The 15,230-nt window shown below is 38.1% G+C and overlaps 1 protein-coding gene across 1 annotated transcript; it reads left to right on the top strand.

The window, feature by feature from the left end:
• The first annotated feature begins 13,030 nt into the window (after positions 1-13,030).
• On the top strand, positions 13,031-15,129 carry mrps17 (mitochondrial ribosomal protein S17). The gene is made up of 3 exons (XM_028595211.1): positions 13,031-13,124; positions 13,562-13,705; positions 14,454-15,129. The coding sequence occupies exons 2-3, from the start codon at positions 13,583-13,585 to the stop codon at positions 14,775-14,777; spliced, it is 447 nt and encodes a 148-aa protein (XP_028451012.1). The 5' UTR covers positions 13,031-13,124; positions 13,562-13,582; the 3' UTR covers positions 14,778-15,129.
• Positions 15,130-15,230: the final 101 nt, after the last annotated feature.

Below are 15,230 nucleotides of genomic sequence, written 5' to 3'. Positions count from 1 at the left end.
GCACACAAAATGACACAGACACGAATAAGTCTGACTTAATAAATAAGTCATTGAAGCTGTTTGACTTAATTCCTGATGTGTGTGGAATTAATCTTGAAATTAACTGTACAGCATGCGTTGGCATTATCATCTTGTAATATGGGAACATTGTAAAAGAACAGTGTTGACACCATGAGCTTCACCGGCTCCTGTACATTAGCCTGAACAGGTAAATATAGAATATTAAATACATTGCTGGTTTTCTTTGGTTTTATTTGAATGTCAACTTGTGTAGATGATGGCAAAGGGGTGAAAGAAACACCATCAGGCCAGCTAACTTTTTTATTGCTCCAAGGTTTCTGCAAGTTCAACGGCAATAGCTGGTGTCAGAATGGTAAACTCTTTTTATTTAGATTGCTTAGACTGCTGATATGTGTGTTGGAAATCTCAAAAGCTATAGCCCACCGTTAGCAAAAGCAGTGCCTCATTTAATTTTTAACCCATACATACCAGCTGTGTGAAGCTTACAACTTATTGTGGTCATTATTTTTGTGGCATTAAGTTACTGTTCTGTTAAGGTGTACCTGATCTTCCTTAGTAGCCTTTTAAAGCTTGGCTCTCAACTACTGTTGCCGATTTTTGATGCAGCTTGTTTGACATGTCATTATCATGTCTTTCAAATGCATTCCCCTGGCCATATACAATGTGTTTTTAAAGGGTTTTTACATTTGCATGCACAATAGTGGGCTGCAGTATAAGTAGATTTGGTTAATGGAGTGAAATAGATAAGTATAGCTTTACAAAAAGGCCTAATAGACTAACTAAATTACAATAAGAGTGACTTAAATGGAAATGTTTTTAAGGGTCTCAGTTCCAACCCCTGACTTTTGCTTTTGGGGGGATGCCCCTCTTACAGGCCTCACAACATTACTCACAACATTAGCATGTGTGCGTAACAGCCAGATAGCGTTACACAGAAAGGATGTGCTGTGTTTGCATGTGTGAGAGAACAACACCACTGACCTGTGCAATGACTACACTACTGTAAACACAGTAATTACAGTTCTTACTGTGGCTATGCAGAGCAGAGAGAGTTGTGTTGTCTTCAAAATGTTTTTTTTTTTTCTAAAGCATCTGCCAACAACATTAAAAGGAAAGATTGAAAAAGAGCGAAATTGGCTTAAAAAATATTAGAGAAAGAATTGAGTGAACTAGTGATCATGACGTGAATGAAGAGAGATGATTATGCTGTATTTGTTGAGTTGAGAAAGTTTAGTCTTTTACCCAGAAGGCCAATAACCAAAGGCAGTCATGCAACTAATGATGTCATTACAAAACGGTGTAGAATTCGTGCTCACCAGACTAGATTCTTAGCTTGTCAGATGACTTAATGCAGCAATTACAATTATCTCTTTCCCGTCTGATAGTATGAGCCTTGGATTACATGAGATGAAGAGCACAAACATGAAACTCACTTGTCTTCTGCACATATAGATGTCTGGTCTGTGCTGTGCAGAGTGTGTGTGTGTGTGTGTGTGTGTGTGTGTGTGTGTGTGTGTGTGTGTGTTGCCAGCGCATGCCACAGCTATGACTGTAAATTGTCTGATCTTTGAATGCCATCCAAAATGCAATAGGAGAATGTAATCACTCTGAAGAGAAAGAAAAGGAAAGCGAGAGAGATGTGGAGGGAAAGACATGAAACAATTGGACTGAGCTGCCACTCAAGCCTTTGGCAGCAAAATTTATGAGCTCTGCTTGTGGCGCATATCTGCAAGACGTCCTCTCCTCCTGACCATACATAGAATCAGGCACAATCAGGCAGCCATGATATAAATATTGAGTTGAGACATTTTGGCAGGTAAAACTGTGACCTAAATGCTAAAACTATGAGCAGTGCTGATGGTTGTTTCTTAGAGGCAAGAGAGAAAATAAAACAAATGTAATCTTTTTATAGACTATCTGAGCAGTCTGGTCGGCTGTGCCATTAATCATAGATGGTGAATGCCTTCGCTGGCAGGAAACTTTAGTTTGATGAACAGCTACATATATACTCAGGGAAGTTGTTTTGGGGTGATTCTGATGGGCACCAGTGGCCATGGAGATGATTTGCTGTTATTGCTTTTATCGTTTGGTTTCCAGGAAACACGGAGAAATTTTTTGACTCTGTTGGATGGATTCAAAAATGAGTTCTGATGATCTGTTCACATATTTGAGATAAACTCACAGTTACAAACAGCAACAGTCACGGTTCAAACCTACTGGACCAGGACTTAAGCTGTGTCCCAACTGCATACATTAAACTAAACTACAATCCTATTTTGAGTATGTTGTTACTACATACTGGAAAAATACACTCTGTTGCCATTTTTTTAGGTGCACTGAGCTAAAATCAATCGTGCAATAAATCTTATCTTCATGAAGGTCATAATGTTCAGTTTTAGAGAAGTGTTGATTCAACTTCTTGGTTATTTTAGAGGCTGTAGTTTGTGGTGCTGTTGAACTGCATTATCTTATACTGACAGGTGTTTCGCCTGCCCTTATCTAAATACTAAAAACTATGCTTAAAAAAAGCTGTGAAAAAGAGAAAACATGATGAACACTGATCCAACAGCAGTTATTAAAAACACAAGTTGCTTTTGACTTATTGAAAAAAAATAATTGAATGTAGTATTATGTATGTTTTTTTAATGGGAGGTCAATTTAGATTAATTGACATATGTCTTGTTTTGTTTACTTTTAATACAAAACAATGCAATATGTTAATTTCTGAGGATTAGTTGGCATTAGTGGCTTACTTATGATATCAATGCACAGTATAGAACTATGGAGACACATACTGAGCTAACAGCTGTACTTGCAAAGTTTTTGAGCCCTAAACCAAAAATGGAAGATGTCAATATTTACTTTGAATATTTATACAACACACAATTTAAAATTGGTGGGGGAAAAAAACCCAATTCAAATATCCAGGTTAAATACATTCGATTACAAAAATACCATTTACAGGCAAAATATTCTCTAGCTTCAGTGTTTGTTGTGTTATATCTATATATACTGTATAAGGAAATAAATTTATATATTTTAAATATTTGACTTTTTTCTTCACAAGATTAATTGAAACCATGTGAATATTTGCCTCATATGACATAATCAGAGACAGATTTTCACATCACATTTTGTGATACTGGCCAAAACTAAACTAGAGATTTATGCAATCTTTATAACATTATCAATGATTATCAACACAAAAGTTCAGTTCAACCTGGACAGTAGATCACTCTAGATTTGATACGTTTAACCACACAGGATGAAAATATCTACACAGCTAAATAAGATTATAAGCTGTTGACACTACATTACATTTTAACTTTTCTGTAGCAGTCATTGCTTTTTCGCCTCTATGCTCCATGTCTGGTTGGAGTTTGTAGAACAGAAAAGCTAGTGGAGACTTGAAGTTGTCTTTTCATCGTGTGCTCAGAGATAGAGCTTTTATCTGTAGATGTCCCAGTAGACTCAAGCCAAAACCATGACCTCACTACACTGTGGGAAATGTCCGTGGTGTTCTACCTCCATTGCTGTTTAATTTAATCAGCTTTTCTCTTTGTTGGTGTAATGATAAGGATTCACATGGATATGGCTAGGATTCCCAGTGACTCCTAAAGGAACACCCTTCTGAAAACTCTTTTGAGTATCAAATACCCGATCCTGGTAGACTTAAAAGTGGCTCTGAAATGTTTGTATGTTGCTCTTTCACAGAGGACAAACCTTTGATCAGTTTGGATTCACAGCTGGATTCCAAAGGCCCAGATTTACAGCAACATATTTACCAAAACATCCATCGAAACTTCTCAAACTCTTCATCATTTTTTTTATTTTATTAATTAAAGCACCTTGGGAACAACACTTATTTAACATCTGAAAACAGTAGCTATTAAAAATTATTCTCCATGGATTCATTACTTCATTGTTTCATACTCTTGCCCATTATTGCACCACTATCCACCATTTTTTCACTGTTCCAGCTAGCATCTGTCCTAGGCTACAGTGGCCTGTTTGGGATCCTTGTCCACAACATTTGTGAATCCTTGCTACAATAGACCTTTTTCACGGCAGATATGTTGACATGTCATAGTAGGAAAAGCACAGGTGTAATCAAAACCATTAATGATGGCTGCATTCCACTTAGGAGAGGTCCTGGTATTGTGCATGCTGACTCACTGAAATAGCTCACTGGGACACTTGATGGAACTGAGTCATCGTTAAGGTTATCAATTTCAGCTGTGCTTTTCCTACTATGACAAGTCAAAATGTCTGCTGTGAAAAAGGTCCATAAGCAAGCTACTGAGGTGGCAAAAAACATCTTGGTCTTTAGCCTATAGACTCCTCAGCTTCTTGAATTATTAAGAATGCATGCCACTTTGACTCCAAACAGAGAAATGTTGCACACATGGAGCAAAATGACTGTAGCTAGATTCTTCCACTCTACATACATCAGAAGAGAGATATCTAAAGTTTATGATCAAGCACAAACTTCTGCTCATTTCTTGTTTGTTTTTTTCAACAAATACTAGTATCAAACCACTCAACCTTCTTTTTATTTAATAACATTTACGTTTCCTGAGTTGTCCAGGATGTGAATATGGTGAAATTATCCCATAGTTACATCCTCTCATTTGGGCATTTGATAAAGGCCTGGGACTGATGAGGTGCAACTAAAACTCAGCCTCTGTGAAGGGTACAGGGCAAAGTTACAGTGAATCAGAGGGAGGTTGATTGAAGTCTCTGGTTGTTATTTTGTTCCTAACTGCCTGTATGGGAAGACCAAATGTTATTCTTTCCACCTGCCTTTACTTATATTTTGTCCGTCAATGTTTGTGAGATCACACTGTTTGTATTATGCAAAGACTTAGCCTAGATTGCTGGGGAGTTAGACTCCATGAACTCAACCAAATTGTTCAACCATGTTATGAATTGTAAAAACGAACCACATTGCCGGCATGACATCTTATAGCAGAGGGATTTACGATAACATGCCTGCTTCACACGCTCTGCCCTCCTCGGAAGTATGACACCGTTTCTGCAACAGGTATTGACAAAGATATCACCTACGTCAAACCACAGAGTCCCATTATGAATGTTTGACGCTCCATTTAGAGGGAGTATTCACTTACGTGTTGTAAGTGAATACTCCCTCTAAACGGAGCAATGTACTGTACAAGGTCAGAGGGCTGGTAGTGGAGACAGGAAGAGATGATGTCACTGCCTGGGGAATATCTCTGAATCCCTCCCGACTTGGATGTTTAATTTACAGCACATCAGCCAAAATGATACCATATTGTTAGCTATGACCTACTTTAATGTTTAATGTGTTTGTGGTAGAACATATGGCACTGAACATGACTCTGGTGCCGCTACATGCAGGGTGACATAACTGCGTCAGTGTCACACTTTCCACTGAAACCCAAATTGTTAACATTGGCAACAAACTGTAGGCCTTTGTGTGTGTGTGTGTGTGTGTGTGTGTGTGTGTAAATATTTATATATATATACACATATATGCTCTACATACACTACTGTATTTTTAAAGGAGGCAAACATAAGGCTTGAGATAGCAAAAATTATATAACTATAATATTTAAAAAATGAATGTTTTTGCCCTTTATTTCATAGAGGACAGCAAACTAGTGGAGAGAGAGGAGAGATGACATGAAACACATATCCATGGCCAAACTCAAACATAGTCCGCATCCTAAACCCATAATCCTCCAAGATGCCTCAAACAACATGAAACACCTCTCTATTTGAGTAAGTAACCACAGAACTATACTCTATTGCACACACTAATTTGGGATTCTAAAACAGGTACCTGTAGTGTGTAAAGTGCTTTGAGTGGTCGCTAAGACTAGAAAAGCACTCTATAAATGCAGTCAATTTACAAAAATCCACAGTGCTGGTAGTCAACACAAGTACATTAAAATGCCCACTACATCCACTGTATATATTATATTATATTATATGTTCAAGCATTCAGAGATGTCACAATGTTTCTAGAAAAGTAAACATGCATGCTCTATCAGTGCCTTTCCCATCAAATAGAGAGAATAGAGAATAAAATAGACAGATTGAGAAAGAGAGACAGAGAGCATGAATCATTTCTCAGTATCTGATCCAGAAAAGTTAGAGATTATTTTGGCAAATACTACATGATTAATGCCCCATCTCCCTAAGGACCCAGAGCTCCATGTTGATGTTATAGCTTCAAGTCCGTTAGCACCCAGACAGAGGCCTGTGCACACCAGCATAAACAGATCATGGTGACACATTCAACTCACATTCACTCGCATGCAAAATATGACATAAACATTCACTTTTATATATTGTCATTAGCCGTGGCAACAAATGTTTATAGAGGCAGGAGAGTGAGAATATACTACAACTGCACTTTGTAATGCTATGTATGACAGACGTGTGGTATGAAGGCCAAGGAAAAGACAGAATGGCATGTGTTGTGACAGTGTCACACTGTCAAGGAGCTTAGTGACAGTTAGAACTCTCTCACCTCTGACTCAATCAAATAGGCAGGTAGGAGGTAGGAGTCACCATACATGTTAAACCTTTATGTTAAGGATCCTTAAATACATGAGCAGATGAGAGAGGAGATTTTTGCTCTTGTTAGGTATACGACTATGTGTGGGGAGGTAACTATGGGGATATATATCATGCCTGGTTGTGTGAGTGATGAAAATGCATGCAACATTTAACTTTTCTATATGTTCCCAGTGACCCCCAATAGTTATTTCAAAGAGTTAGTGTAGGGCCTGGATTCTGACAATCTGTCTGCTGGAGATAAAATCAACAAGACCAGATAAAAAAATTTGAGTTGAACTTGGCTGCCAACTTGTCAAAACTGTCGAAAATTACCATATTTTCAAAAAATGAACCCAACGGCTTCATCTTCTTAGGAGACTGAACAGCTTTAGACTGAGTCAGTCAGTCTTAGTTTACAAAATTCTGATTGAGTGTGCTAATATTCCACTTGACGTCATAGTTTGGTCATGACTTCAGGCCTGTGACTCAGCTTGCTACAGTACTGTACCTGGCGTGGCCAGAAAAAGTCATGAGCATTCTTAGTTCCCTCAGAACTCTGGAGGATGCTATAGTTCCTTTGGCAACCGCCAATATTTTTTTAAAGTCTTTTATTCCCAGTGCAATCAACAGTTTTAATAGTCTATCTTCCATTCTCACTCCACAGTATTTTGGGTCTGTTCCAATATTGGACCCGTCAAGGTATTTGCGAGTAATCAAGTGCATACTTTCCGGTAACTGCCAACAGTGCTCTGTCCATTATGCCTGCAGGCGTGTAAAGATTTATCAGAGCTCACTGGGACTTGCTTAATGAGTCCTTCTTGTGGCTCACACAGGTACATGGTTCAGTCCAGCTCAGATCTAATAAACTTCAATTTCTTCTATAGACTGGTGTGGTGCAGACCATAATGAATTGTGATTGACAATTTGTATACCACTGTTTACCACGTCGTAGTGGTATAAGGGGAAGTGTGCATCAAGTGTGACTAAAGTTGAGTATTGCATGTTGGAGTCTTTCAGAAGTGGGACACACTTGTCTACTGGTGGTGCATGAATGCACACTTCAGTGCTTAAGACAAGTTTTGCGACAGACCCGTTATTTTGTGTTTTAACATCTTATGCTCTGCCTCTGTTTTGATTATTGTATTTACACTTTTCACTACATTGTCCTGTTACCATCGTTGTTTTTATCAATATGTCACAACAGGCAATTTGCAAAACACCTACTTTTGACACCTAATTTTTAGAAAAATGAGTCATTACATTCAGGCCATATAAGTGAATGCAGACCATGTACTGCATTCCGTAGAAAGCTTAAAGGGTGCAGAACAATATAATCACACCCGAACCACAAAGCCAAATTATACAAGCTCAACAAACATGTTGCTTTAGCTGTGCGGCTTTGTGAACTCTGTTCAGATAACATGACTAATCTGCCTCGTGCCGCACTTGTTGTCTCAAAGACAAGTCATCAGTAACTGAGGTTAAACCAACACTTAAACTGTAACAACAATGAGGAGAACAAAAGATGAGAGAAAGTGCACAGACAGACAGGCCTCGAGGATAGCCATCTCAGTCTAATCATCACCAGCTCTATTTACATTTTGGCTGCAGCTCAAAAGGGGAACACTTTTATTAACCCTACTGTCAATCCACCGTGAAAACAAACACATTAGCTTGCCATTCCATGACTCACCGCCCTTTCACATCGCCCATGAATGTTAGCGCTGCCAAGCTTTTTCCTCTCTCCCTTCCTCGCTTATTTCTGCCATCACCGTGCTGTCTCGCTTTCAACTTTCAACTGTCAGTGCTGGATGAACCAGAGACTGACTGACCTTATCGTGTTCACAGACTGCACAAGGGGTTGGAATGAATAGAATTATCAGCCAGACTTTATCTTATCTATTAAACATGTCTTCATGCTTATTTTTTAGGATGATGAGGCCTCAGTCCAGCTGGTTGCTTATATCCCAAATGTAGCCCGTGATTTTTAACAAAATAGCTCAGATTATGTTGTGCGATTTGAGTGTTGAGACTATAAAGACATGCAAAAGACCCAGAGAGAGTTCAGGGAGGCTGTGGGATACAGCCAGGTGGAGGATATGGTAACAGGCTTTTTACCCCGCCTTCAGTTAATGCCACTTGGTACAGGTCTTAAAACTTTTGCCTTCAGTGGTCAAAGCACACATCATAAACTTAATCCCAACCATAGTCCTCACCTTAACCATACCTATCTATAAAGCACTTTATTAGTAGAGTTTGGTTACACATTCTTTCTTAACCAAATCTTCCCAGTGTTTCAACAATACAATCGCTCAACTTTCCCAGCTTTAAAACGACCCCATGCACAGGTCCCAAGGGCTGATTTTAATTCAGTGATATACTAGGTCAAATTCATACACAAACACTCCAGTTAAACAGTCTAATCTACTGAGAAGAAAAAAAATCCTATCTGGAGACTAATAACTTACTCAAGGGGATGTAGACCAACATTCTAGCTATGTTAATCAAGCATGAAAATATAAAACTTGTTATCATAGAAAACATGCGTGTGTAATCACACAGTCTATGTGCTATCAGGCCTCTGTCTTATGTCAGGGCAGTCGTGGTTTCACATGATTCAGAGCTGATAACTGACTATGCCAGCACTCTAATGTATAACAACATTGGCTGCATTTGCAATAAGGTATGGGATTACTTTAGGGTAAATGTTGTAATATGGCCATTTATACTACGCGATTTGGACTCACCCACAGGTTTGATAAGAGGTAGACCTCAAAGTGGAGCTGCTTCTGTGCTTTTTTACATCATTAGAGTACAATAAAGCCGACTTTCTGTTCAGTGCTATGAATATACACTCACCTAAAGGATTTTTAGGAACACTTGTAGGATTTCTCATTAATGCAATTATCTAATCAACCAATCACATGGCAGCAGCTTCAATGCATTTAGGGGTGTCGTCCAGGTCTAGACAATCTCCTGAACTCCAAAATGAATGTCAGAATGGGAAAGAAAGGTGATCTAAGCAACTTTGAGCGTGGCATGGTTGTTGGTGCCAGATGGGCTGGTATTTCACAGTCTGCTCAGTTACTGGGATTTTCACGCACAACCATTTCTAGGGTTTACAAAGAATGGTCTGAAAAAGGAAAAACATCCAGTATGCTGCAGTCCTGGGCGAAAATGCCTTGTTGATCCTGGAGGTCAGAGGAGAATGGGCCGACTGATTCCAACAGATAGAAGATCAACTTTGACTCAAATAACCACTTGTTACAACGAGGTATGCAGCAAAGCATTTGTGAAGCCACAACACGCACAACCTTGAGGCAGATGGGCTACACCAGCAGAAGACCCCACTGGGTACCACTCATCTCCACTAAAAATAGGAAAAAGGGGCTACAATTTGCATAAGCTCACCAAAATTGGACAGTTGAAGACTGGAAAAATGTTGCCTGGTCTGATGAGTCTTACTTTCTGTGGAGACATTCAGATGGTAGAGTCAGAATTTGGCGTAAACAGAATGAGAACATGGATCCGTCATGCTTTGTTACTACTATGCAGGCTGGTGGTGGTGATGTAATGGTGTGGGGAATGTTTTCTTGGCACACTTTAGGCCCCTTAATACCAATTGGGCATCGTTTAAATGCCACAGCCTACCTGAGCATTGTTTCTGACATGTCCATCCCTTTATGACCACCATGTACCCATCCTCTGATGGCTACTTCCAGCAGGATAATGCACCATGTCACAAAGCTCGTATCATTTCAAATTGGTTTCTTGAACATGACAATGAGTTCACTGTACTAAAATAGGCCCCACAGTCACCAGATCTCAACCCAATAGAACATCTTTGGGACGTCGTGGAACGGGAGCTTCGTGCCCTGGATGTGCATCCCACAAATCTCCATCAAGTGCAAGATGCTATCCTATCAATATGGGCCAACATTTCTAAAGAATGTTTCCAGCACCTTGTTGAATCAATGCCATGAAGAATTAAGGCAGTTCTGAAGGCGAAAGGGGGTCAAACACGGTATTAGTAGGGTGTTCCTAATAATCCTTTAGTTGAGTGTATGTTATATGATGGTGGCAGCCAATGTATGCAGCATATCTATTCTGTGGAACGCTTAGTTTAGCCTTATGTTATTTGTGAGACCGAATGAGTATTTCAAGTATGAAAACGGTTGGTAAAATGTGAATTGTCTCAGTGTTCTTGCATGAAGGCGACTAAAGTTGGCTAATGCTGTAATTCTGGAAGAGGTATACCAATGCTGCACTGCCTTAAATGGGAAACAGAGACCCAGACCTGTGCTTTACTACAATATGGCTGTGATTAAAACCATATTGGTCTAACTGTGGTTGGTTCTGAGCCACAGCCAATTCCTACTCAGGGACAAGACTGTTAACACTGTAATATGAATGCATCAATGCTACACTCTCCCTGCTTTCAGCCATATATATCTGCTTAAGTGGAGATCCAGAAGAGCTCCTGTCATTGCCAAATGGCTGGATAGGGTATTGGCAATTTTGTGCTTCTTTTACAGAAATCTAGCATAAAGAAATCAATATAAAAAACTCCACAAGAATGGATAGAGGATTGTCAATATTCCACCATACAGATTTTGTCTCTATTGTGTTATCTCCAATAATCAAGAGTTATTCTCTCATAATAATTGGATAAGAAAACTAAAGGTACTTTTTCCAAGATAATTATCTCATTATGAACTTTTTTTTACCAAGATAACAAGAAAATTGACTAATTTTTTCATTCAAGGAGAAAACATTTGGCTATAGTGATGGCAATATCAATCGGTACACCACTTTAATCCAAACTGAGATATCTCAATGAGTATTGGGTGGATTGCCATGAAATTTTGAACAGACATTAATGTTCACTAGATGATGAATTCATTCATTTCATCTACAATATCAGATTAAAATTTCAATTTGTCCAATACTTTGGTTTATGAGCAAATACCTGATGGGTAAATGATTGGATCTCCTGGATCTGATATTACCAGATCAAATCAGATGCTGCCCACAGCATCTGTGCATAATAACATCATAAAACAATATATCATTATCTCAAGATAACAAAATACTTGTATGTTATCTTGAGAAAACAATTTTGTTATCTCGAGATAGTGAGAAAATGTACTCATGATCTTGAGATAACAGGTTCAGCTTCTACTACCAACTTATTTTACTCATGTATTTACTTTTTTGCGCCATTATGAGTTTTGATTTTCTGTTGTTTCTCTTTTAGGATGACATGTTTTCAAAGCCCCTCATGACTCATCTCCTGGTTACATCAGTTAAACTTTTTGTGTCATCAGGTAGTTTGAGGAGAACCATCAGCAGAATCATCACACAGGCTGCAACATGGTAAGAATACATTACACATGTCCTGTTGTGCTAATACATATTTAGATTATTTTGTCTTCAGGCTTACCTTGTAGTTTTGCCACCCAATTTCTTAACTAGGAACATTAAAGTTTCCTATTTTTTCTTCTTTCAGTGGTTTAACCTCTATGTTTAGGAAGGGATGTTACTACCATCTTGTGGCCAAAGTGAACGTTTCATTAAAGAGACAACTGGAACTTCAATTTTCTTGCTTAGACAAAAACATTTTCACAGCGACCACACAACCCAATATATTTATATATAGGTTAACTTTCAGTATATTATCTAGCTTCAATTACATAGGTCAAACACCCCTTGATGGTATACATTTTTCTACATGAGAATTGTTCAGCTCCAGACACTCTTCTTTTTTTATGGAAGAATAAACTATGTGAATGCAAACCATCAACTGTATTGATAAAACAGTACAGGTAATAAAGAACATAATATATATTCAGTACAGACACAAGGGTCTATTAATAACACAAAATTAAAATATGTAGAACACAACAACAATAAACAATCAACTAAGCTCACCTCCACAACAACATCTTGCTGTACAATAAACACTAGAAGAAAATGAAGGAAAAAAAAAATTTAAATATACTGTAGGCTTTATAACATGTAGCTATGGTATTGAAATCTGTAGGCCGAGGCTCGTTCACTATGGGCTGAATCAGTCCTTAGACATCCTATAGCCTAATCATTAGGCTATAGGAAAACATCCTAATGGGCTTTGTGAGTGTGGGACTGAAACTGTTAAGCGTGTTTTGCTAGAATGTAAAAAAATATATATAATACAGAAAGAAGATTGTCAGACATAGGAGTTCGGTCATTTTCAATTAAATCTCTATTAGGCCAAAATGAATCTCAACACTTGATCACAAAAGTAGTTCTACAGTTTTTACATGAGACAGGGTTATGTGAACATTTGAAGCAAGAACATGTTCGTTAAAGTGAATTCCTAAGGAGGGCAGTAATACGCCTAGTAGCGTCTAAAATGTCACAATTTACGAGAACAAGAATATATATCAGCTCCGCGCGCGTTGTCCCTCTTTAATAGCCGTAGTTTACGTCATCAAAACAAGCCGACCTGAGCAGCATGGAAGAATCCTCTCTGAAGCATTTTTGACCTTCTAAAAATATCCTATCAAGTAGTTTCGGTGAGTTGGATGTTTACATCCTTACTTAAGTAGAAATCTGCATTAATGTCAAATAAAGTCGATATAGTTTGTGATTTCTGCTTTTGAATGAATGCGGTTGTGAAGTTAAAGCTAACGTTAGCTGCAGCAAGGCTGACTATGTAACGTTAGACCCGGTTTGTCATTCTCATGCAATCTAAATTTGACATAACGGTAATATAACTTATTATTAATGTAACGTTAAAAGTCTAAGTTTTACAGTCAACGCAAAAGTTAAAATTGTATAGGTTGTTCTGTGTTTGGCAAAAACTGGAGCTATGCTAGCTGTATGACTGTTACTTGCACAGTACATAAACGTGTGATAGAGGCTAGTAATATGTAGAACATTTAGCTGATCATCATGTGTCAGATAATGGCTGGGAACAAATGTCGACTTTTTTGGGTCTTCTGTACTACAGGGTTGAATACAGCTTTTCATAATGTCGGTCAAGCATGCATCAGTTCATGCCAAATGGATCATCGGCAGAGTAATAGGGACAAAGATGTACAAAACTGCCAAAGTGAGAGTCACAAGGCTGGTGCTGGACCCTTACCTGCTCAAGGTGAACCTTTTAACTGTTCATTCACTGCTGTTGATGCATATAGGAAGAATTCGTGGCATATATTTTCTACAGCCTACTTTACAAACAAGGGAATACCAAACAAATGATGTCAATCTGGTTATTTCTCATTATGTTTCCTGTTAATTGTCACATTTAAAACCTATAAATTGTCCACAGGAGGTTTGGGCAGATTTATGATAGTAGTGCCAGTATGACCAGAGGTATAGATGCAAAACAATTCTTTTTTCTGTGCCTTATTTTGAAATATGTTTTCCAACAAGATGTTATTGTAATGCAAGCAACTTTGCAACAATAAATAAGTAAGATAACAGTTAATATTAGGAAATGGTATGAATATGTTTAGCTGTAAGAGCCGAGGAGATATTTATAGCTGCTTTTAGTTTCACACAACTACCACCATGGCAGCTACTGCTACCATTACTGTTAATAAGACTACTACTGTGTCTCATCTCATAGTTTGCTGACCCAAAACAACTAACACTAGAAAAACTTAAACTTAAAATGTTTTTCTCTTGCATATTTATAAATTAAATGTGTTGATTTGGCTTGCTGTCTGACCAAGTTAGCTGTTAACAAGTAATTAAAATCCACTTAATGTAGCCTCATTTAGTACATGATCAACTTCATTGTGTACAACCAAATGTTACTCACTTTTAGATCAATGACTGATTGCTGTACAGTGACTGTGTTTTTAAATAAGTCAAATGTTGTATTTTCTTCTCCATAGTACTACAACAAGAGGAAAACCTACTTTGCCCATGATCCTTTGCAACAGTGCACTGTGGGAGATGTCGTCCTTCTCAAGGCTCTAACTGAGGCCAGGTCCAAACATGTGAAGCATGAACTGTCTGACATAGTGTATAAAGTCGGAAGGGTTGTCGACCCACTGACGGGAAAGAGCGTTGAAGGAAATGAGTTTGTGGAGCCTCTGACTGACCTTCCACTCAGCCTTGGAGAGGACACAAAGTTATCAGAAAAACTGCAGGAACTCAACATCTCTGCCGCATCCACTGGAGCTGACTCCCCACCAGCACAAACTCCCACTTCATGATAGAAAAACAATATTCTTTTATGCAGTAGTGTTAGCCTAAATGTCTCTGCAATTGCATTTTTGTTTAGGGTGTTTATGTAAATATAAATGTATAAACCATATAGCAGTAAATGTCAGATACATTTTCTTTGCTAGGTAGTTTTGAATTTAAGACACATTTCCAAGGAATTTACAATAAAATGACAATAAGAAAGCATGGTGTCATTCACAGACGTATGCATGGTGCTCATATATGTTTACTGTCAGACCAATGATCTATGTTGAAAGACATTACAGTCAAATTAAATATTTCCATTTATAGTCTACAAATGCAGAAACATTTTAAGTCCATATCAGTAATTTGTGCATTCATTACCTGGCATTAGTATTATGGATATGTATAAAGTACATCTGCTCTAATTTACTGTGTAATTACAGGATACACCAATAATGTATAATGATACACCAATACCC

This window comes from Perca flavescens, chromosome 13 (genome assembly GCF_004354835.1).
Source record: "Perca flavescens isolate YP-PL-M2 chromosome 13, PFLA_1.0, whole genome shotgun sequence".
Lineage (NCBI taxonomy): Eukaryota > Metazoa > Chordata > Actinopteri > Perciformes > Percidae > Perca > Perca flavescens.
Note: the sequence above shows the minus strand (reverse complement) of the source record. Positions and strands in the feature narration are given on the sequence as shown.

Excerpts from the sequence above, each read along its gene's own strand:
- mrps17 (XM_028595211.1), top strand. The coding sequence starts at position 13,583 with ATGTCGGTCAAGCATGCATCAGTTCATGCCAAATGGATCATCGGCAGA. Across the intron at positions 13,706-14,453 it reads TGGACCCTTACCTGCTCAAG|TACTACAACAAGAGGAAAAC; the intron begins GTGAACCTTTTA and ends TCTTCTCCATAG.